General features: G+C 52.8%; 1 protein-coding gene across 1 annotated transcript; it reads left to right on the plus strand.

Annotated features, from left to right (window-relative positions):
- The first annotated feature begins 2,793 nt into the window (after positions 1-2,793).
- Positions 2,794-10,822, plus strand: RPL7L1 (ribosomal protein L7 like 1). Its single transcript, XM_062186135.1, has 7 exons — positions 2,794-3,076; positions 3,696-3,804; positions 4,714-4,874; positions 6,644-6,781; positions 7,423-7,532; positions 7,705-7,919; positions 8,937-10,822. Exons 1-6 carry the CDS (start codon positions 3,063-3,065, stop codon positions 7,911-7,913), a joined length of 741 nt encoding a protein of 246 aa, XP_062042119.1. The 5' UTR covers positions 2,794-3,062; the 3' UTR covers positions 7,914-7,919; positions 8,937-10,822.
- Positions 10,823-21,317: the final 10,495 nt, after the last annotated feature.

The raw sequence follows: 21,317 nt of genomic DNA on the forward strand, positions 1-21,317 counted from the left end.
GCAATGTTGGTATCCCATATGGACACTGGTTTAAGACCTGGCTGCTCCACTTCCAATCCAATTCCCTGCTAATGCACCTGGGAAAAGCAGCAGAAGCTGGTCCAAGTGCTTGGGCCTCTGCTACCCACATAGGAGACCTGGAAGAAGTTCCTCACTCCTGACTTAGGCCTGGCCCAGCCCCAGCCGTGGCTGCCATCTGGGAGTGAACTAGTGGATGGGAGATTCTCTCTAACTCTTTCAAATAACTCAAGCTTTTAAAAATAATAAAAGAAAAGAAAGGGATCGTGGAGTCAATTCAGACAACCGCAAACTGTTGATCCTAGAAGGAGTCTTATTTGCAGGGCAGGCGTTGGGTGCAGTGGCTTAAGCCACCACGTGGGTTGCCTGCAGACCACAGTGGAGTGCTTGGGATCAAGCCCCACCTCCACTCCCAATCCAGCTTCCTGCTAATGTGCCTGTGAGGCAGCAGATGATGGCTCAACTACTTTGGTCCCTGCCACCTGTGTGGGAGACTCGGATAGAGCTCCGGTTCCTGGCTTCAGCATGGCTCAGCCCTGGCTGTTGCAGGTATTTGGAGAATGAACCAGATAATGGAAGAACTCTCACTCTCTCCCTCTCTGTTACTCTGCCATTCAAATAAAAAAAAATTTTTTTTTGACAGGCAGAGTGGACATGAGAGAGAGAGAGACAGAGAGAAAGGGTCTTCCTTTTGCCGTTGGTTCACCCCCTAATGGCCGATGCGGCCGGCGCATCGTGCTGATCCAAAGCCAGGAGCCAGGTGCTTCTCCTGGTCTCCCATGTGGGTGCAGGGCCCAAGCACTTGGGCCATCCTCCACTGCACTCCCAGGCCATAGCAGAGAGCTGGCCTGGAAGAGGGGCAACCGGGATAGAATCCGGTGCCCCGACTGGGACTAGAACCCGGTGTGCCGGCACCGCAAGGCGGAGGATTAGCCTGTTGAGCCACGGCGCCAGCCTAGGTAGGATCTTTAATAAAGATGTTTGTCTCCAGCAAAGAAAAAATAAAAGGCCCCACTCAGCTGGGAGTATTGTTCATGACCCTGAAATTCCTTCTCCCTTCAGGATTATAGTACCACAGATACCTGTTATCCATTGGACAGAAGTAGCAAAGTATTGGCATTTCTGTCGTTTGTTTCCTGATTTAATGCATGACCTACACCTCACAGTTCCTCCTGTTTGGCCCGTTTGTGACACACATGGTGAGGCGCTGTACGAATGAGCATCCAGCGACAGTTCTGTGACTCTGAAGACTGTCCTGTCCCTTGACGCTGATCCATCAGGTAGTGAGCAGCTCTGTCCATGGCCCTATCTGCTGGGACTGCTTACTAGCCCCTACGGTATGATGTCTTAAGCAGTGACCTCAGCCACAGTTCACAAGCCCCTGAAGGTGGTACCCGCTGTGTTAACAGGTGTTTTATTAGAATTCAATTCCCCACCCTCCAGCAGCACCCAATCTGTGGGCATCGGACCTAGCAGTTACGTGTCTGGGTCCCATAGGAGGGTGCCTTGTTCCGACACTCCAGCTCTCTGCTAATGCAGACCCTGGGAGCCAGGGGTGATGACTCAAGTTTGGCTCCCTGCTACCCACTTGGGAAGCCCAGTTTGAGTCCCTGGGTGCTTGGCTTCAGCCTGTCCCCAACTGTTGTGGAAATTTGGGGAGTGAACCAGCAAATGAGGGATCTCTCTCTGCCTCTCAAATAATCAAGGGGAAAAAAAATACCAATCTAGTTAGGGAAACAAGTCAATGATATAGGATGGTGATGACTTTAAGTGCTGTTAAATTACGACATTGCACCAGACCCATAGGATAAATACCGGAGGCACACATTTGGCAACAGCTGAAGCCATCTGTGATTGTCACAAGAACAGGGGTTCTGCCGGCATTGCTAACAGAAGCCAGGGACGCAGCTACACATTATGCAAGGCATAGGCAGTCCCAAGAACAACTACATTTTTGGCCCAAAACGCCAATTATGCAAAGATTGGAAAACTGGCACCAGAGCCTTAGGACCCAGGATGAGCAAGGCAGGCATGGTTCCCGCCCTGCCAGTAGCATCAAGAAATAATGAAAACCGAACACGGATGCGCTGAGGGAACAAACACATCTATAATCCAAAAGCGAAAACACAGCACCGCCACCTGGGACCACTCTCTTACACCATGAAAAACATTCCGGGAGAGCAAGCAGAGACCACACCAGAGCCCTGCTAATCTGCCCCTCCCCCAACCCCGGAATCAACACCTGCACCTTAACTGGGTCCTGGCCATGGGAACGCCGGAGCAGCGATGCTCTGGCGCCTTCCAGAGACGACAGACCTGAGTCGTCTCCAAGGACTGGATGTAGACCCGGAACACGAGCAGCGCACATTCCCGGCGGCGGGTGCTACACGGGGGAGAGTTCGCAGGGGGCAGCGTGGCACTGCTGGTTTCAGCTCAGCCGCTCACTGTCACTGTGCCAAGAGCATTGTAAGCTCCTCGGAACGCTGGGAGGTGAACGCCCCATGGCAGCCATTGCACAGGTAAGGAAACCGAGATACAGCGAGGTTAACCATCTCCCTCAAGGGCCCCGACGGAGCTGAGCGCGCGGACTCGGGCAGCCTTCTCCACCGCAAGCCGTCTACAAACAACCGCTCCCATCCACGCCAAAGCCGCAGCTCCCGGAGCTCCCGACCCAGCGAGAGACCTCGCGCCTGCGCAGAGCGCCCGCCGGAAACGCCGCGTCGACGCGACAGCGGAAGCCCAGGTGCATTGTGGGAAACGTGTTACTGTTCCCAGCTGGTCCGCGGGACTATAGTTTCAGTGAAAGGAGCTGGGTTTTGAAAATTGCGAAGGAAGCTCTGTGTAACTACTGTCAGGAATCAGGGTTGGCAGGCCCTCTTCGCAGCGGTTCCCGGCTGCTAAGTAGGCGCCGGCCGTGCTGGTCCTCCAGAGTGCGGTCAAGTACGCATAGGCGTCTCTATGGTCAAGTGAACGTAGAGCGGCTCCTCTCGGCAACAACTTGGGGGGGGGCGGTGCGCATGTGCAGTAGCTGCCGCTGAAGAAAGATGGCGGAAGAAGAGTGAGTGTTGGGTGTTTTGAGTTTCTGGAGCGGGGCGTTGAGTATCCGATCCCATCCACGTGTTTATGCCTCGTTGGCGCAAACTAAGGTGGACTGTAGAGCAAGGACAGTTTAAAATGTTCTAGATTACGGAGTGTGGGGATGATGAGTGAGGCGCTGTAGGGCTGAGACGGGAGGGGGTCGTTTTGATGTTCGGGTTAGCTCCAGGGGGCGAGGATTGACTTTCTGCAGCGGTGTAGACAGTGCGAGATTTCGGATCACTCACTCTTTAAGTAGTCACCCTGTATATGGGTCTACACTTGCCCCAATCCCGTTGAGTTTCGCTAGAGTCTTAATCGCTGCTAGTGTCTATGAAAGGCTTCGGTATTTAAAAAAAATAAAAAGACTCACGTGTAGACGAACCCAGCGACCTGGGGATTTCTGAGTTTTTAAGGCTTTGGGGAACGAGTGAACATTACGAACCCGTTTTGAGATCGAAGGATTCCCAGGAATTTCAGTCCTTGGGGATTTTTTTATGGAAGTGATCCCCCAAAGCCTAGGATATGGTTTTGATGGGAACAATCCACTGAGTGTTCGTTTCATAAATATTATTGCTGCTAATCTGAAATTTCTGTATCAGGCAAAGAAAAAGGATTCCATTGGTTCCAGAAAATCTCCTGAAAAAGAGGAAGGCGTATCAGGCCCTCAAAGCCACACAGGCAAAGCAGGAGCTTTTGGCCAAGAGGGAGGTAATGCCGGGGAGCCGGGAAAAAGGCGTTGGGATCTGTATTTGGAGAATCGCACTCAGCACGCATTGGTCTAGACTCGCCTTGGACAAGCCCCCACCCGCCCCATTGTTTCAGATTCTAAGTGTCTTTGGAGATTAGTATTTAGAGAACAAGAAACAGATGCTTATTTTGTATTTCGTGGCACTTAACATAATGTTAGGTTCCATAAATACTTGTTGGTAAACATTGGCCGAAAGCACGGTAGCCTACTTTTTATTTCTCAGAGATCTGAAGGATTCGCATTTTCTCATCTTTTCTTGGATTTCTCACTTTTCCCGCATACTAGGAAATTGCAATGAATCCATGGGAAATGGAATTAAAACATAGCATTCTTTTGGTGCAAAAAATTTTGGAAACGTACATAGATTGGGTCTTCAGAAAGTTCATGGAGGGGTAGGAGTATAGCCTATCAGCGGTCCACATCGGAGCACCTGGGTTCAGTTCTGGGCTCCAGATCGGAACCCCAGCTTCCTGCTAGGCAGACCCTGGGAAGCAGCAGTGATGGCTCAGGTGAGGTGGGCCCTCCCACCTGGGAGTGAAGACCCGCTTGAATTCCTAGCTCCTCTTGGCTGCTGTCTGCCGGGCACCTGGCACCAGTTTGGGATTGGCTCACTCTCTCCCTCTGCCTCTCAAAAAAAATTCATAGGAATATGTACATTATGTAAAAACGAAGCATCAACTTCAAAATTTTGGGCACCATAAGAAAGAAATCTTAACTCCATTAAATACCCTCATAAGAATAGAGGAGGCTTGTTCGCTTGTCTTTGTAGAACACAGGGAGAAATATGTCAGTATCAGGAATGACAGCTGCAGGCATACAGGTGACTGTAGGCAGAACATGCCGATGACGACGGTCTATCTCTCTGACAGAGGAAAAGAAAAGAATTCAGGTTTAAGCGACTGGAGTCCTTCGTGCACGATTCCTGGCGGCAGCGACGGGATGCAGTCCGGCTCCGACGACTGAAAGTAAAACCTCGAGCCTTGGAAATGCCAGACAAGCATTCCTTGGCCTTTGTTGTACGGCTCCAAAGGTAGGGAACTGGTTTAGTTTTGGATTCCTTGAGGCTAGGGCCAACTGTTGATTCAGTGTTAGGCCCCTGTCTGGGAAGATATAGATGCTAGGCCCCAAGCCCCTAAGGCAAATGGTGCCTGGAATTTAGAGTTGAGCACAGTGTGCAGAGTTTCTATCTGCAGGGTTCAAGTAAGTGCCCTGAACGGGAAGGGCAGGGTAGTGGAGGCGGGGTGTTTGAGGATGCCCTCGCTAAGGCAGGAACTTGAACCAGTGTCGGAACTCCAGGCACATGTGCAGAAGTTGGGGGGTGGGGGCGGAGAGCCCTCCTTGTAGGAACTGAAACAGTGGAGTGGATGGAGCGGAATCAGCTTCCTGGTACCGTCTAGCTGCACGTCCAGCTCTGCCACCTGCTGTGAAACGTGTGGGTCTGAATATCTGACCCCTGTCCTCTCTACCCCTCTTATCACTGCTTATGAACTCTTTCTCACTGGATTCCCCTGCTGTCCCACTCAGATCTGTGCTAGCCACCGCCCTCGGTGACTGTCGGGAAATCTATGTCTTTGACTTAAAATCTTGAGTAGCTTCCACTGCATGTGGAAACAAGTCCAGCTGCCTTAGCCAGTCATGGGTAGCCCTACATACCTTCTACCCCACAAATTCAGGGATCCCTCTACGTTCCCACAGCACCCCAGACATTGCTGCACATCACGGGTAAGTGATGTGTTTACTGGGAGTGTCTCCTGAAACTGAGCTTTTACTATCATTTTTTAAGATGTGTTTTATTTATTTGAAAGGCACGGTTAGATCTTTTTGAAAAAAAAAAAAAATTTATTTATTTGAGAGGTAGAGTTACAGACAGTGAGAAGGAGAGACAGAAAGGTCTTCCTTCCACTGGTTCACTCCCCAAACAGTCAAAATGGCCAGAGCTGAGCTGATCTGAAACCAGGAGCTTCCGGGTGCAGGGGTCCAAGTGTCTGGACCATCTGCTGCTGCTTTCCAGAGCCATAGCAGAGCTGGATCAGAAGAGGGCAGGCCGGCGCCACGGCTGAATAGGCTAATCCTCCGCCTTGCGGTGCCGGCACACCGGGTTCTAGTCCCGGTCGGGGCACCGATTCTGTCCCGGTTGCCCCTCTTCTAGGCCAGCTCTCTGCTGTGGCCAGGGAGTGCAGTGGAGGATGGCCCAAGTGCTTGGGCCCTGCACCCCATGGGAGACCAGGATAAACACCTGGTTCCTGCCATCGGATCAGCGCGGTGAACCAACGGCAAAGGAAGACCTTTCTCTCTCTCTCTCTCACTGTCCACTCTGCCTGTCAAAAAAATAAAAGAAAAAAAGAAAAAGAAGAGGGCAGCCAGGACTAGAACCGGCACCCATGTGGGATGCCGACGCTGCAGGTGGCAGCTTTACCCACTATGCCACAGTGCTGACCTGAAGCATAGTCAGATCTTTGATTCACTGGTTCACTCCCCAGATGGCCACAATGGCTCAGGCTGGGCGAGACTGAAGCCAGGAGCCTGAAACTCTATCTGGGTCTCTGTTGTGGGTGACAGGGGTCCAAACACTTGGGCCATCTTCTGCTCTTTCCCAGGCGCATTAGCAGGGAGCTGGATCAGAATCTGGCTTGTCACAGGTGGCAGTTTGACCTGCCACACCACAACGTTGCCCAAAGTGAGCTTTTCAAGACGTGGTCTGTGTCTTTGTGGATGCCCAACGCAGTAGCCCACATTCCCGAGTACTTGTGGAACTGACCTGAGACAGAGAGAGCCTGACTGTGTTGCCGTTCACTTCAGGATTAACGGGGTGAGTTCACTGGTGGAGAGGACCATTGCAAGACTTCGCCTGAAGAAACTGTTCAGTGGCATCTTTGTCAAGGTCACCCCCCAAAACCTAAAACTGCTGCGGATAGTGGAGCCTTACGTGACCTGGGGGTGAGTAGGATTTCCATGTGAATTCACAGGAGCTCGCAGGCGAGTGTGTTAAATGCTCAGGCTCATTCTGCTGTGACCAGAGTCATCAGAAATCAAGAACCCTGGGACATGGGGAGGGGTCAGCCATGGTCTGAACAGCAGCAGAGCTGGGCGTGTTTACTGGCAGGCAGAGGCTCAGGTGGGTGAAGGAGAGGTTAGTTCTTAACTGCTGCAAGCCGAGCTGGGGCAGTGCTTGTGTGAGAGTACTGCTCCTCAGGCATTGAAATGCAGCAGAGGCTTGGGTTTCATTTCCAGCTCTTCCCCGCCCGGAGCAGACATCACCTGAGGCTGGAGTCGCAGACTTTCAGCCGGGACATAGTCTCTGTTCTTGCATGCTTGTTTTTTCCCAGAGAAATTTTTTTGCTCGGTGAATATTTGTATCCAAAAATTTAGTTACATAGTCAGGGCCACTCTAGTTTTTTAATCTCCTTGCTTGATTCCCAAGCTCCTCAGCTGGAATGGGGTGGGGGAGAACTTTCCAAACCTTTCCCCTCGGCCAGGCTGCAGGACCAAGTGATCAGTGTGCTACACGGAGCCCGCTGAATGTAACGTGACCGTGGTACTGCAGTGGCTAAGGCTCTTTTTTATTCTGCCTTCCATAGATTTCCAAATCTGAAGTCTGTCCGGGAACTCATCCTGAAACGTGGACAAGCAAGGGTCAACAATAAGAGCATCCCTCTGACAGACAACACCATGATTGAGGAGCACCTGGGTGAGTGCTGCGGTTAGCGGTCAGTTAAGGCAGAAAGCGGGCGTCTTGATGTTGGACCCACGGTCTGTCTTTGGGGTCCCAGGAACCTGCCATAGCACCCAGCTCTGCATCTAGAGCTCAGTTATGCTAGACCAGTGTCAAATAAAGGAATTTGTGCCCTTGCATTTCTTAGGGAGATTTGGTGTCATCTGCTTGGAAGACCTCATTCATGAAATTGCCTTCCCGGGGAAGTATTTCCAGAATATTGCGAGGTTCCTGCGCCCTTTCCAACTGTCAGTGGCCCGTCATGCTACCAAGAACAGAGTGGGCTTCCTCAAGGAGATGGGCTCACCTGGCTATCGGGGTGAACGCATCAATCAGCTCATCCGCCAGCTGAACTAGACCCAGGTGAGGCGGGGCACGGCTGCCCTTGGCTGCCTTGTGATGAACCATTCCTTGCCGTGGAATAGCTGGTTTTGCATTTACCCTTTGAGAGGATTTCAGAGTAGCCTTGACTCTGGAGGGGAAGAGGAGGCTGGTCTCATGGATGGAGACCTGCTTGGAACAGTGACTGCCCAATCAGACCATGAGGCTGTGTTTATCCTAAGAGTTACAGGCTAAAAAATGTTCACTAACATGGAAACTTCTGTATTGCTTTGGTCATTTAGCTGGAAATGGAGAAGAAATATTATTTTAAAAACTAGAGCTAGTATTGTGGCATAGCAGGTTAAGCCTCTGCCTGCAGTGCTGGCACCCCATATGGGTGCCAGTTTGGAGTCCTACCTGCTCCACTTCCAATCCAGCTCCCTGCTAATGCGCCTGGGAAAGCAGCAGCAGATGGCCCAAGTGCTTGGGCCCCTGCACCCGCATGGGAGACCTGGATGAAGTTCTTGGCTCCTGGCTTTGGCCTGACCCAGCCCTGGCTGTTATAGCTATCTGGGGAGTAAACCAGCAGATGGAAGATCTCTGTCTCTTCTCTAACTTTGCCTCTCAAATAAATAAAATCTTTAAAAAGTAATAATTTTTTAAAGAAAAAAATAAAAAACAACTTCAGGGCAGATGTTTAGCCTAACCATTAAGACCCCTGCATCCCACATCTGGGTCTCCATACCTGGCTCTGGCTCCCGACTCCAGCTCTCTGCTGATAACAGACCCTGTGGGGCAGCAGGTGATGGCTCAAGTACTTAGGTTGCTACCACTCAATGTGGGAGACCTGGATAGCATTCTCAGCTCCTGGTTTTGGCTGGCCAAGCCCTGGCTGTTGACATTTGGGACATGAATTATCAGATTGGAGTTCTCTGTGAATCTCTAATAAATTGATTTTCAAAAATAATTTCCAAAAAGTTAAGAAATCTGAACTCTCTGAAATTGTTTTTTATGCTGCTGTTACTCTCGTAGTACTACAGTTGTGTTTTTCTTCCTCAGGATATCTGAAAAGATTTTTTTTGGAATTATTATCAAGTATCTTCAGAGAAGATTTTCTTCCTTATCCCCGGAACTGGAAAGGGCAGATCAAGGGAAAGATAGTTGTGATCATGGCAGGCACCTCCTCCCTACCCCGTTCCAAGGAGAGGTTCTACTGTCTTCCATCTTGGGTGCTGCCTCCTCTGGACTCAGCACCGACCATTGAGGAAGGAGTCTTCCTTTGTCACAGCTTCTGTCCTGGCATTTGATTTTGGTGAATGGCCGGAGCATCTGTCAAGATTTCCCAGGACTTGGGGGCTACCAAGGCCTTGTTTTGAAGAGACTTGAAATACAGTTAGGAAGCGGAGCACCAAAACAGGTGCTCAGCTGTGTCTGCTGTGGATCCATGTTCCAGCTGCTCAGTGACGACTCTGCAGGCACTCTCACTTGGCTGGCTCTCAACGTGTCTGATGGCTTTTCTGTTCTAGCTTGCAGCTGGCGTACTCCTTTTCTTAGCTCAGAATTTTTCAAAGGAAGGATCCTTTCACCGGGCAAACACACATACCCAAAATTTTACTTGGAATTTCAGGGAGCTCATAGAACCCCTCTCAGGCAGCTGAGCCCTTGGGGCAAGGAAGTCCAGCTCTTAAGGAGGGTTGGTCTCCCAGGCCTTCATCTTGCTAATCTCTGGTTCCGTATCCTGCAGAATACCGGAGTTGACCAAGGTGGCTTTTTCCCATCAAGCCAGTTGGGTGTTTTCCGTTAGCACACTGGCAGCTCTTGTGGCTTCTTGTGCCATCTGTAAGTCTGGAAATGCCCACCCTTTCCCCCTCTGGCTTGGGGGTTGAATTTCCTGGTTTCCCTGATGATTAAGCATCAGATCGGGAAGTGGTGAACCGTTTTCTCGGTTTGAGTGAAATTAGCACTGTGGCTTTTTAAGGCCCCAAATAAACAGCTTAGTTGGACCTTTTCCTTGCATATTCTAGACCCCAGAAGTCTTGCTGTTTATCCTGTTAATGATATAATAGGCCAGCAACAAGAGTTATGGGGAAATTAATCCTGGGGAGGGAGGGGTTAGTCAGTCAGTATATCTTTGTCTTTCATCAGCGGTCCAGCCCAAAATTGCTTCAGCTTGTGATCTAAGCCATTGGTGAGGATGTGCCAGGCCTAAGTTAAACAGGGAAACCTGCTTTAGGGCTGTGTTCCTGGGTCCCGTCAAATCAACTTTGCTTTAATTTTGGCTCATGGAGCCCTTAAACATAGCTGTGGAATGAGTTAGCAGTAAAACAATGCATTAAAACATGCCAGGTTGTGAGGTAATTAATTAGTATGGTTGGCTCCAGAGTTCACCTGGCAGAAGATGTCACTCTTATACTGTAAAACATTGTGAAATCGGATTACTTTAAAATGATGTATTAACAAGTCATGGAAAAACAGTTGTGAGTCTGGAAACACAGGCCTTGTACCTCGGATCTGTCATACTATTTAGGACAGGCTGGGGTCATGGCACGGTGGGTTAAGATGGCTGCTTGCAATGTGGACATCCCATGTAAGAGCACCAGTTCGGATCCAGCCTGCTCCACTTCTGATCTGGTTCCCTGCTAACAGGCCTAGGAAGGCAACTGGCCGAGTACTTGGCTCCCTGCCACCCTGTGAGAGACCTGGATGGAGAGTGCTGGGCTGCTGGCTTTCGCCTGGCCCAGCCCAGCTGTTGCAGCCATTTAGGAAACAAACCAATGGGTGGAAGACCTCTCTCCCCCTCTGAAAAATATTTTAAAAATAAATACGGGAACAATGTCTCTGCTCTTCTGCACAATGAAGCTGATACCCTTTAGCCAGTCTGGTTATTGAATTATGCCAAATAGAAGTAAATGTATAGTTCTTTATGAATAAAGTTTTCATAAGAATTGTGCTGTTCTTAATGTACCATGACAGTTTCCTGGACAAATGGGACTACATTTATTGCTAGGAAAAGCTAGTCTATGACACAGTCCATGAGGGGGTGTTAGTGTGTATTGTTTGCAGGAGTCAACCTACACATCGGGTGTCTTGTAGGCTTTGTAGATGGAACAATCCAGTTTAAGGAGCAAGAGTAGATGCAGTGGCATCACCAGACGGCGATGGGAATGCTCTGCTCTAATTCAACCCCTTGTCTGATCACCTGGCTCCAAGACCCCAAGTCAACCAAAGTTGCCTTTTTAAGATGGTATGGAATTTCAATGTCTTTGAGCACATTCTGAGAAGGTTAGAAAAAATAACAATAAAACCTTTTATTGGCTACCTGGGAAGTAGCTAAGACGCAGATGCCACGTGGCTTCTAGCTTTCCATTACAACCAGAATAAATGGACCCCAGAGTAAAGCACTTCCGATCTCCCACATAACCCCTCCCTGTGGGTTGGCCTGGGCAGGGTCTTTGAAATGAAAACGCACCGCGAGCAGTAAAGTGTAAGCTTTGTTTCAGTTGCATGTAAAGAATCGAAAAAGGATTTTTTTTTTTTTTTCTTCTTAACGGATGGTATGGTTCAGAAATACAACTACAGCACATCCTGATGATGCTTCCAGGATCAGCTCCAGTTGAGAGGCCGCGGCTGGTTAGCCAGGGTCGCGAGTTCCTGCAGGACACAGCCACGCGCTCCAGGTCTCGGCGGCAAAGTCCCTCGAACCTTAGGAACCACAGTACTCATTTCCGAAGGCGCCGGCCTCGGCGGGGCCGGTCCTCTAGCCGAGGGTGGCGGGGGCCTGGGACCCCGGGCCGAGGACGGAGGCGCGCGGCGGGTCAGAGGGGCCCGCGGCCTCCCAGGGCTTGGGCTTCCGCGGGAGCACGGACGCCGTGGGCTCGCCATGGGTTGCCGTAATGTGCAGTTTCTCCAGGCCCGGGACCTCCTGGCCCTGCTGAACCACCTGCAAGAGCTGCGCCAGGGTCATCGAGGTCGGGGCTGACCCAGCGGGTGCAGAGTCTCCGCCGGAGGAGCTCAGACCGGGAAGGCCCTCCATGTTGGGCCGCGAAGCCTGACGGGAAGGCCGAGAAGCAAACACTTCCGGTGATGTGGGCGCAACCATCGTGAGAAGAGATGAAGGGAGGTCGTAGACCATACCAAGCCCAGGCGGGGGAGCACTTGGCTGGCCGGCTGCGCGCAGAAACGCCGCAGAGGCAGACACGGCGGGGCCCAGCCCGGCGCTCCCAACGTGGAAGGTGCTTCAGAACAAAAAGGCATAGACTGCCAAGCTGTCAAGGCCAGGACAGAGCGGAACATGCGTGCAGGCGTGCCGCTGCGGGTAGCACGCATACCTGCTTTCGTGCCACGTCCTGCCATTCCCCGTTCCTGTGCTCCCGAAGGCGAGGGCGGGCAGCGAAGGCCGGTCAGGTGTACGCAGCTGCTCTGGCTGCTGGGCCGGCCCATGCCAATAATCTTAAGGTTTCTGTCGTTGAAAGCGAGCCTGACCCATGAACCACCACCTGAACCAAATAATCAAGCTTGATTAGTATTAGGAGGACGAACCAGCATCATTTGTTGCCTGCTGTGATGCTTAAGAAGCATACAACTAGTAATCCTCTCGAGAAACATGGGGCCAGTGCTGTGGCGCAGCGGGTTAACGCCTGGCCTGCAGTGCTAGCATCCCACGTGGGTGCTGGTTCGAGTCCCGGCTGCTCCACTTCTGATCCAGCTCTCTGCTGTGGCCTGGGAAAGCAGTAGAAGATGGCCCAAGTCCTCGGGACCCTGCACCCACATGGGACACCCAGAAGAAGCGCCTGGCTTCAGATCAGCTCAGCTCTGGCTGTTGTGGTCATTTTGGGGAGTGAACCAGTGGAATGGAAGACCTCTCTCTCTGACTCTACCTCTCTTTGCAACTGTCTTTCAAATAAATAAAATAAATCTTTTTTAAAAAATGCAGACAGCAGACATTTATTGTAATGAATGTAAGACACCTGCAGCCCACGTGGGAGTGCCTGGGTTCCATTTCCAGCTTCAGCTTCCTGCTAATGCAAGCCCTGGGGGCAGCAGGTGCTGACTCAAGGACTTGGGCCACCCATGTGGGAGACCTGGGTTGTGTTTCCATCTCCCATTCCAACCCAATCTCAGCCACTGTGGGCATTTGGGAAGGGAACCACAGGACGGGAACTCTCGCTCTGTCTCCCTTTCTGTCTCTCTGCCTCTCGAATAAATAAAATGTTAAAGTCAGTGCTGCTGTGCTGCATCAGGTGACCATGTGGTGGAGCGGACGGGGACTCGGAGCCACACGAGAGCAGAGAGAGCAGACTTAGCCCCAGCCGTGGTTTCATCATGCGCACCTGTGTGATGAGACCCTAATAAGAACTCAGGAGACAAAGCCCAGTAGAGCTTCCTGGTTGTGGCCCATGTTGAGTGGCTGGAGGGTGACCCAGTGACACAGCCTGAGTCCACAGGCAGAGGCCATGGCAGCTTGGCACCCAGAACTCCCCCCATCCACATACCTCAACCGATGTGGCTCTGCGCTTTGCTGGTCGGGCCGCTTTGACGTGCTGTCATCTTAACAGCATCACTTCCCTGTGTGTTCTGAGTTGTCCTGGTGAATTATCAAATGTGAATGCGAAGTGGGAATCCCCCCAACTTTGTCGCCCATCAGTGGGACGTATGGGCGGTGTGGAGACCCCGGAGCTTGCAGCTGACATCGGAAGTGAAAGCAGTCTTGTTGGGGGCTGTGTCCTTCATCGGGCGGGCGTTTGTCCCAACTGGGTGGGGAGCACCCAGAGTAATGAAGGGACAAAGGAGCTGTGCTGCCCTCTGTGGCCTGGCTCAGTCCCCTGGGTTGTCTACAGTTCTTGCTCTAATGATTTCCTCCCAACTCCCCAGCTTCACTTGCTTTCTGATGTCCTTGGCCCAAGTTCCACACCCTGCAACCTCACCGGGGGCTCTGGCTTTCGGCTCCACCATTGCTTTCTTTCCTGCCAGCCAAAGCAAGATGGAAGCCTCTGTGTGAAGTCAGAGCCTGCCTGGGGCGTCCTCCCAGACACAGCAAGGACAAGCTTGCTCAGAATCAGGGTGTGGCGTGCTGTGCACATGTTTGCAAGGAGGAGTCGCTGCAGGGTCATCATTCTCCTCTCTCACAGTGTCACTCTGTCACCAGCACAAGCCTGTAAGATGGGTAGGACGATGGCCGGCGCCATGGCTTAACAGGCTAATCCTCCGCCTTGCGGCGCCGGCACACTGGGTTCTAGTCCTGGTCAGGGCACCGGATTCTATCCCGGTTGCCCCTCTTCCAGGCCAGCTCTCTGCTATGGCCTGGGCCCTGCACCCATATGGGAGACCAGGAGAAGCAGAAGCACCTGGCTCCTGGCTTTGGATCAGCGCAATGCGCTGGCCGCAGCAGCCATTGGAGGGTGAACCAAAGGAAGACCTTTCTCTCTGTCTCTCTCTCACTATCCACTCTGCCTGTCAAAAAAAAAAAAAAAAAAGGTAGGCAGAGCCTTGGAGTTAGGGACAGCCAGGAGACCCCTCAGACAACCCTGGAGTCTAACCTCTCTGTGCACCACAGCTGAGCCTGCAGAGGGAGTAACAGAGCCGGGCCTGAAACTGAGGCCTGCTGACTCCTGGCCCAGTGCTCTGTCCCTAGGCTAGCCTCCTCCCTCTTGTGCCCTCGCTGTGCATGCAGAAGGTGGGGAGAAAGGAGTAGGAATGAGCCCATAGACAGAGGCAAAGACGGTTCTCACCCAGACATATCCAGAGCCTCTGCCAGAGTCAGCCAGGGCCCAGCTGCTGTGAGGTTATTCCTGCAACAGGTGGCCAGGGCGGGTACCAACGCCGAAGTCTAGAGACCGGCTGCAGGTACCCCGAGCTCATTTATAACTCACACATCTTCCATCCATGATTTAACTTAAAAAAACATTCTATCTCAGCACTGGCATTGTGGCATAGCAGGTTAATCCACTGCCTGTGACACTGGTATCCCACAGGGACACTGGTTTGAGTCCTGGCTGCTCCACTTCCAAATCCAGCTCCCTGCTAATGTCCTGGGAAAAGCAGCAGAGGTGGCCCAAGTCCCTGGGCCCCCTGCCACCCACACGGGAAACCTAGATGGAGTTTGGCTGTTTGAGGGGTCTTTTAAAAAATGGATTTGTTTTATTTATTTAAAAGGCAGAGTGACAGAGAGAGAGAGAGAACTTCCACCTGCTGGTTCACTCACCAAATGGCCACAACAGCTGGGACTGGGCCAGGCTGAAGCCAGGAGCTTCTTCCAGGTCTCCCGTTGGATGCAGGGGCCCAAACACTTGGGCCACCCTCTGCTGCTTTCCCAACCCACTAGCAGGGAGTTCGAACAGGCGCCCATATAAAATACTGGCATTGCAGGCAGTGGCTTTACCTGCTACATCACAGCGCCAGCCCCTCCAAAATAAATCTTTTAAAAACTGTTAACTAAGGGCCTGGCTGCTTGGTTTGAATGCCTCCCCCAAGGCGCATGCATTGGAAACTTGCTACCAGTGCAACTGTGCTGAGAAGAGGTGACTGGCTCTGGGGGTCTCAGCTCCCATGAGTGGATCTACGTTGTCACCCTGCGAGTGAGCTTGCTATGCAAGAGTGGGTTTATTATCGAATGAGTTCAGTTCTCTCTCGCTGTCTCCCAGACCCTCACCCGTGAGATGGCTGCCACCAGGTTCCGACCCAGCCTCAGCAGATGCCGGCGCCTCGGTTTTGGTCTTCCCAGAACTGTGAGCGAATCAAGTTTCTTTATAAGTTACCCAGCCTCTGGTATTGTTATAGCAGCACAACGTAAACCAAGACAACAACGGACTCAGTCTATTATAAACTCAAGGAGGAAAGATTGGATTCAACGCAGGGCAAGCATTGGTTGGGAGCGTTTGGCCGTGCACGGTGACAAATACTGGAGTACAGATTGCTCCTCCTCCAAGTGGGCATTTGGCAGAATGGGGGTGGGGGGCATCTGGGTTCCAGGCTCAGCTCCACTTACGATTCCAGCTTCCCACTGCTGCCCACCGTGGAGGACAGTAGATGGTGACTCGAATGGTTGGGCTCCAGCCACCAGCATAGGAGACCTGGATGGAGTCACTGGCTCCTGGCTCCCATCTGGCCGAGCTGTTGCAGGCATCTTGGGAGTGAATCAGTGGACAGGAGATCTCTCTCTGGGGCCAGCGCTGTGGTGCTGTGGTGTCACAGGTAAACCCGCTGGCTGCCATGCCAGCATCCCATATAGGCACCAGTTCGAGTCCCAGCTGTTCCATTTCCAATTCAGCTCCCTGCTAATGCGCCTGGGAAAGCCTGGGAACATGGCCCAAGTCCTTGGGCCCCTGCCGCTCACATGGGAGACCCGGATGAAGCTCTTGGCTCCTGGCTTTGGTCTGGCCCAGCCCCGGCCATTGTGGCCATTTGGGGAGTGAACCAGCAGATGGAAGATCTCTCTTTCTGTTCACTCCCCCTCTCTGTCACTCTGCCTTTCAAATAAACAAATAAATCTTAGAAGGAGGAGAAGGCAAAGGATGGAAGGAGAAGGGGCAGCCAGGATTCAAACTGGCGACGCCATAGGAGATCCCAGCCTTGCAGGCAGCGGCTTCGCCCACTGTGCCACGACACCAGTCCCTGAGGTCACCTTCTGAGCGTACGGGGCTGGCCCGAGCCTGGCTCTGGAACCAGACTGTGTGCAGATCCTAATCCTCCCTCTGGCCTTTGGAGCAGAGCATTTCACTGTCTCCGCTGCAGGCTTCCGGTCGGGGGAGTGAGGGGTGCGAGTGCCAGCGCCCCAGGATGCCCGAGAGGTGAACTGTGGAATGAAGGGTGCTCAGCCAAGCTGGGCCTGGGAAGTCTTCTCAGGCCCTGTCTCCGCCCCCTCCACCCTGCCTCTGGGGATGCGAGTCCCACAATGCCTCTGGGCCTCCTCCCCTCCCGGCTTCTAGGTTTGGCCAGCGGAGTTGGGGAGGGGGCGCAGAGAGAGAGGGGGCAGGGGGAGCTCTGCTGTCTCCCTTTCAGCAGCACCATGGGCAGCAGCTCTGGCTTTGGAGCCTGAGCCCGGTGCCTCTGCTCAGGCCTCGGGCTTGTGACTGGTGCCGGCCATTGCGCTGTGGCTGGGACTTCCCCTTCACCCCGCCCTCGCCTCTGTGAAGAGACACATCTTTAAAAAAAAATTATTTATTTGAAAGTCAGTTACAGAGAGAGAGAGAATCTTCTGTGCTCATTCACTCCCCAGGTGGCTGCAACAGCCAGCACTGAGCCAGGCTGAAGCCAGGAGCTGGAACCATCATCCGGGTCTCTCACATGGGTGGCAGGAGCCCAAGCACTTTTCCCACGCATATTAGCAGGGACTTGGATGGAAAGTGCAGCAGCTGGAACTCTAACTGGTGCCCCCATGGCAGCAGCCTAACCCATCACACCACAACACCAGCCCTTAAATAGACTCTTTATTGAATTCTGCTCAAATTACCCAACTATCAGTGGGTCATCTGCTCCCTGCGCCTGTTCACCAGCATGGGAGCTGACTCTCAGAGCAGCCCGCACAGGGTACGAGGATTGAGCTGATCCTAAATTCAAGGAGTGCAGGGGTGGCCTCCTCCCGGAAGAGGAGAGGCACCTGGGTAGCCCCACGTGGCCATGTCCTCATTGTGTATCTTTGGGGGGCGGGAGAAGTGCACTGTGGTTGCTCGATGCGGTGGCTTCTGCAGGAACCTGCTGGGGGGAATGAGGACCCCAGCATGTGGCCGGGAAAGTCAGTGAGCGGCTCAGAAGCAGCCCTCACCCCTGCAGGCCCAGTGCACACAGCTGGTGATGCCATGGTGGAAGTTGCCAAGTTTCAGTGCTAGCTAAATGCTCAGCCCTGCTGAGGTCTCTCCTGCCAAGGTAACGAACAGCATTGGTCCATGCCAGAGCTCACACAGAGATCTGGGAGACTTGAACTCCACCTTCCCCCGGAAATTCTCTCGTCAGTGGAGATACCCTCCTCTCACATCACTCCCCCTCCCGGGACATCAGCCACGGAACCCTCCCCACCCCCACCCCTCCTGGACTCCAGGATGGAGCAGCACAAGGCCCACGCAGAGAGGACGCCCAGACCTTGCCCGTCAGCCTTGGCAGGTGCGCTGGGAGCATGTGTAGGAGTGGGTGCTAAAGGAACTGCACCCACGAGGGCGGATTGCAAGGCTCAGCTAGGCCAAACCGTTGGCCATGGAGGCTCATCCAGGATTTGGGATTTAATGTGTTGGCTCAAGCACCTGGGCAGGGCAATAATAGCCTGCTAGGGCTGTTAATTAAGCCCTGGACTTAATGGCAGCCTAATTTAATACCAGTTAATAAGCTTGAAATGCCAGAACCTCCCTGGCATACCAGAGAGGAAGGAATCAGAAAGGCCGGGGAGACGGGAACTCTGGGCGAGTTCTGTGCGTCCTGCTCAGCTCTCCCGAGCTGCGGATTGCAGGAGGGCCTGGAGGGGCTGGCGTTGTGGCACAATGGGTTGAGCTCCCCCCCTGCTGCTTGCTGCACGGGCATCCCCTATTGGAGTCCAAGTTCAAATCCCGGATGTTCCGCTTCTGGTCCAGCTTCCTGTTAATGCGCCAGATGAAGCTAGCCCAAGTGCTGGGCTCCTGCCACCCACGGGGGAGACCCAGATGAAGCTCCTGACTTCAGCCTGGCCCAAGCCCTGGCTTTTGAGGCCATTTGGGGAGTAAACCAGGGAATGGAAGATCTGTGTGTGTGTGTGTCTGTCTCTCCCTCTCTCTCTGTCACTCTGCCTTTGAAATAAATCAATATTAACTAAAGAGAGGGTCTGGAACCCCCCCCTTCCCGTGGGCATTAGTAAATGTACCATGGGTGACAACAGCACGCTCGACCACCCTGGCACCTGTCCTCTGTGGGCCACAAAAGCAGTGGAACTAGATCCCTGATCTCAGTGAGAGATCCTGGCGTGCCTGGTGGTGTGACGGCCAGCGGTGACGCTAAACAGAAGGCAAGGTGGATACAGTAACTGCAATAGGGCAGACAGGACAGAAGAATCACCAGGTGGACAGGTGACAGCCCTGTGGACGAGGGCCAGCCTCTGGGTCGTCCTGCAGCCCCTGTGGCTTGTTCGATGGATCGTGTAGAAACGGCCACGGCAGCAGGCTTGGAGGCCATGGGTCGGCCACGTCACCCAGGCGTCCCCTTGCCAGGGCTGATCTGGCTGTGGCCAGGGCCGAGGCTCTGATTGGGCACCATTCTCACTTGCTTGTGGACTGACGCAACTGCTCTCCCGCCCTGCCCACCGTATCCCCCCAACGTGGATGGGCTGGACTTTCTCCCCCTCGGGTGCTCTGTCCACAGCCTCGCCATGCCGTGCCTGTCACCAGGGCGCTCCACACAGCAGGGTCTCCAACCAGGAAGCACGTGTTATAGCTGGGGAATGTCCAAATGGGGGACTCACCGCCCATGCTCCTGCCCCACGGCCCAGAGGCAGCTGCCTGGATAGCAGGGGGGAGGATCAGCCTCAGCTGGTGCCCCGCTGGGACATTACCCCTCCCTGCAGGGTGGGGGCGCTCTTCCAGAACCAGAACCACAGGAGGGCTTTTCAGAGAGCTCATGGAGGGGGCAGGGGCTTGGTGCAGCAGTGGAGACACCACTTGGGACGCCCACAGTCCTTATGGGAGGGCTTGGGTTCGAGTCCTTCCTCTGTTTCCAATTCCAGCTTCCTGCTAATGCTCACCTTGGGAGGCAGCATGTGATGGTCCAAGTGTTTGGGTCCCTGCCACCCACATGGGAGACCCAGATCGCATTCCCCAGCTGCCAGTTTTGGCCTGGCTGTTTAGGCATTGGGAATTGAACCAGCAGGTGCGAGATCTCTGTGTATCTGGCTGGCTGTATGTGTGTGTACTTTAAAAACAAAAAACAAAAAACAAAAAACAAAACAAAACAAAAAAACACTTTCTTCTCTCTGTCTCTCTCTCACTGTCTACTCTGTCAAAAAAAAAAAAACACTTTCATGGAAAACTGGAATTAAAAGATATGTCATGAAGGAGGCGGCACTGTGCATAGTGTATAAAGCCACCACCTGAAGTGCCAGCATCCCACATGGGCGCCGGTTCGAGTCCTGGCTGCTCCACTTCTGATCCAGCTCTCTGCTATGGCCTGGGAAAGCAGTAGAAGATGGCCCAGGTCCTTGGGCCCCTGCACCCACGTGGGAAATCCTGAAGAATCTCCTGGCTCCTGGCTGGCATCCCAGCTCAATAGGCTAATCCTCTGCCTGAGGCGCTGGCACTCTAGGTTCTAGTCCTGGTCGGGGCGCTGGATTCTGTCCTGGTTGCCCCTCTTCCAGTCCAGCTCTCTGCTATGGCCCGGGAGTGCAGTGGAGGATGGCCCAAGTGCTTGGGCCCCGCACCCCATGGGAGACCAGGAGAAGCACCTGGCTCCTGGCTTTGGATCAGCGTGGTGCGCCGGCTGCAGAGGCCATTGGAGGGTGAACCAATGGTAAGGAAGACCTTTCTCTCTGTCTCTCTCTCTCTCACTGTCCACTCTGTCAAAAAAAAAAAATTAAAAAAGAATCTCCTGGCTCTTGGCTTCGGATCAGCACAGCTCTGGCCATTGTGGCCAATTGGAGAGTGAATTAGCGGATGGAAGACCTCTCTCTCTCTCTCTGCCTGTCCCTCTCTCTCTGTGTAACTTTGACTTTCAAATAAATAAATAAATCTTAAAAAAAAAAAAGAAAAGATATGTCATAGGGCCAGTGCTGTGGTGTAGCGGGTAAAGCCACCACCTGCAATGCTGGCATCCCATACGAGTGCCAGTTTGTGCCTCAGCTGCTCCACTTCCAATCCAGTTCTCAGCTGATGACCTGAGAAAAAGCAACGGAAGATGGCCCAAGTGGTTGGGCTCCTGCACTGACGTGGGAGACCCGGATGAAGCTCTTGGCTTCTGGTCTCAGCCTGGCACAGCCCTGGCTGTTGCAGCCGTCTGGGGAGCAAACCAGCAGATGGGAGCTTCTCTCTCTCTCTCTCTCTCTCTCTCTCTCTCTCTCTCTCTCTCTCTCTCTGTCTTTCCCTGTCTCTCTCTCTCTCTGTATCTTTGACTTTCAAATAAATAAACAAAATCTTTAAAAAAAAATAAGACTTGGTTCAAATATCATTGTACAAACACTTTTCCTGATTCCCCAACACACACTCCATCACAGCATCTGTTACACTCTGGGCCCATTTCCTGACTGCCCCCTCACCTTAACCGCTGAGATCTGTTTTCCTCTTGCTCTCCCCAGCCCCAATTCCCGGCATCAAACAGAGACCAATAAATTGTTTTGACTGAAGGGATGAGCAGATGTTTTAAGGCCTGTGTCGTGTTACATCATGCAGAGGCACCATCACTTATGTAGCTATTTCTTTATCATTGAACATGTAGGTGACATTTGTTTTTCGTTGTCCATCAGAAGGTATCATTTTCGTTTGACAGAACAGGTGCACC

The sequence above is a fragment of the Lepus europaeus genome, chromosome 3 (assembly GCF_033115175.1).
Source record: "Lepus europaeus isolate LE1 chromosome 3, mLepTim1.pri, whole genome shotgun sequence".
NCBI classification, from domain to species: Eukaryota; Metazoa; Chordata; class Mammalia; order Lagomorpha; family Leporidae; genus Lepus; species Lepus europaeus.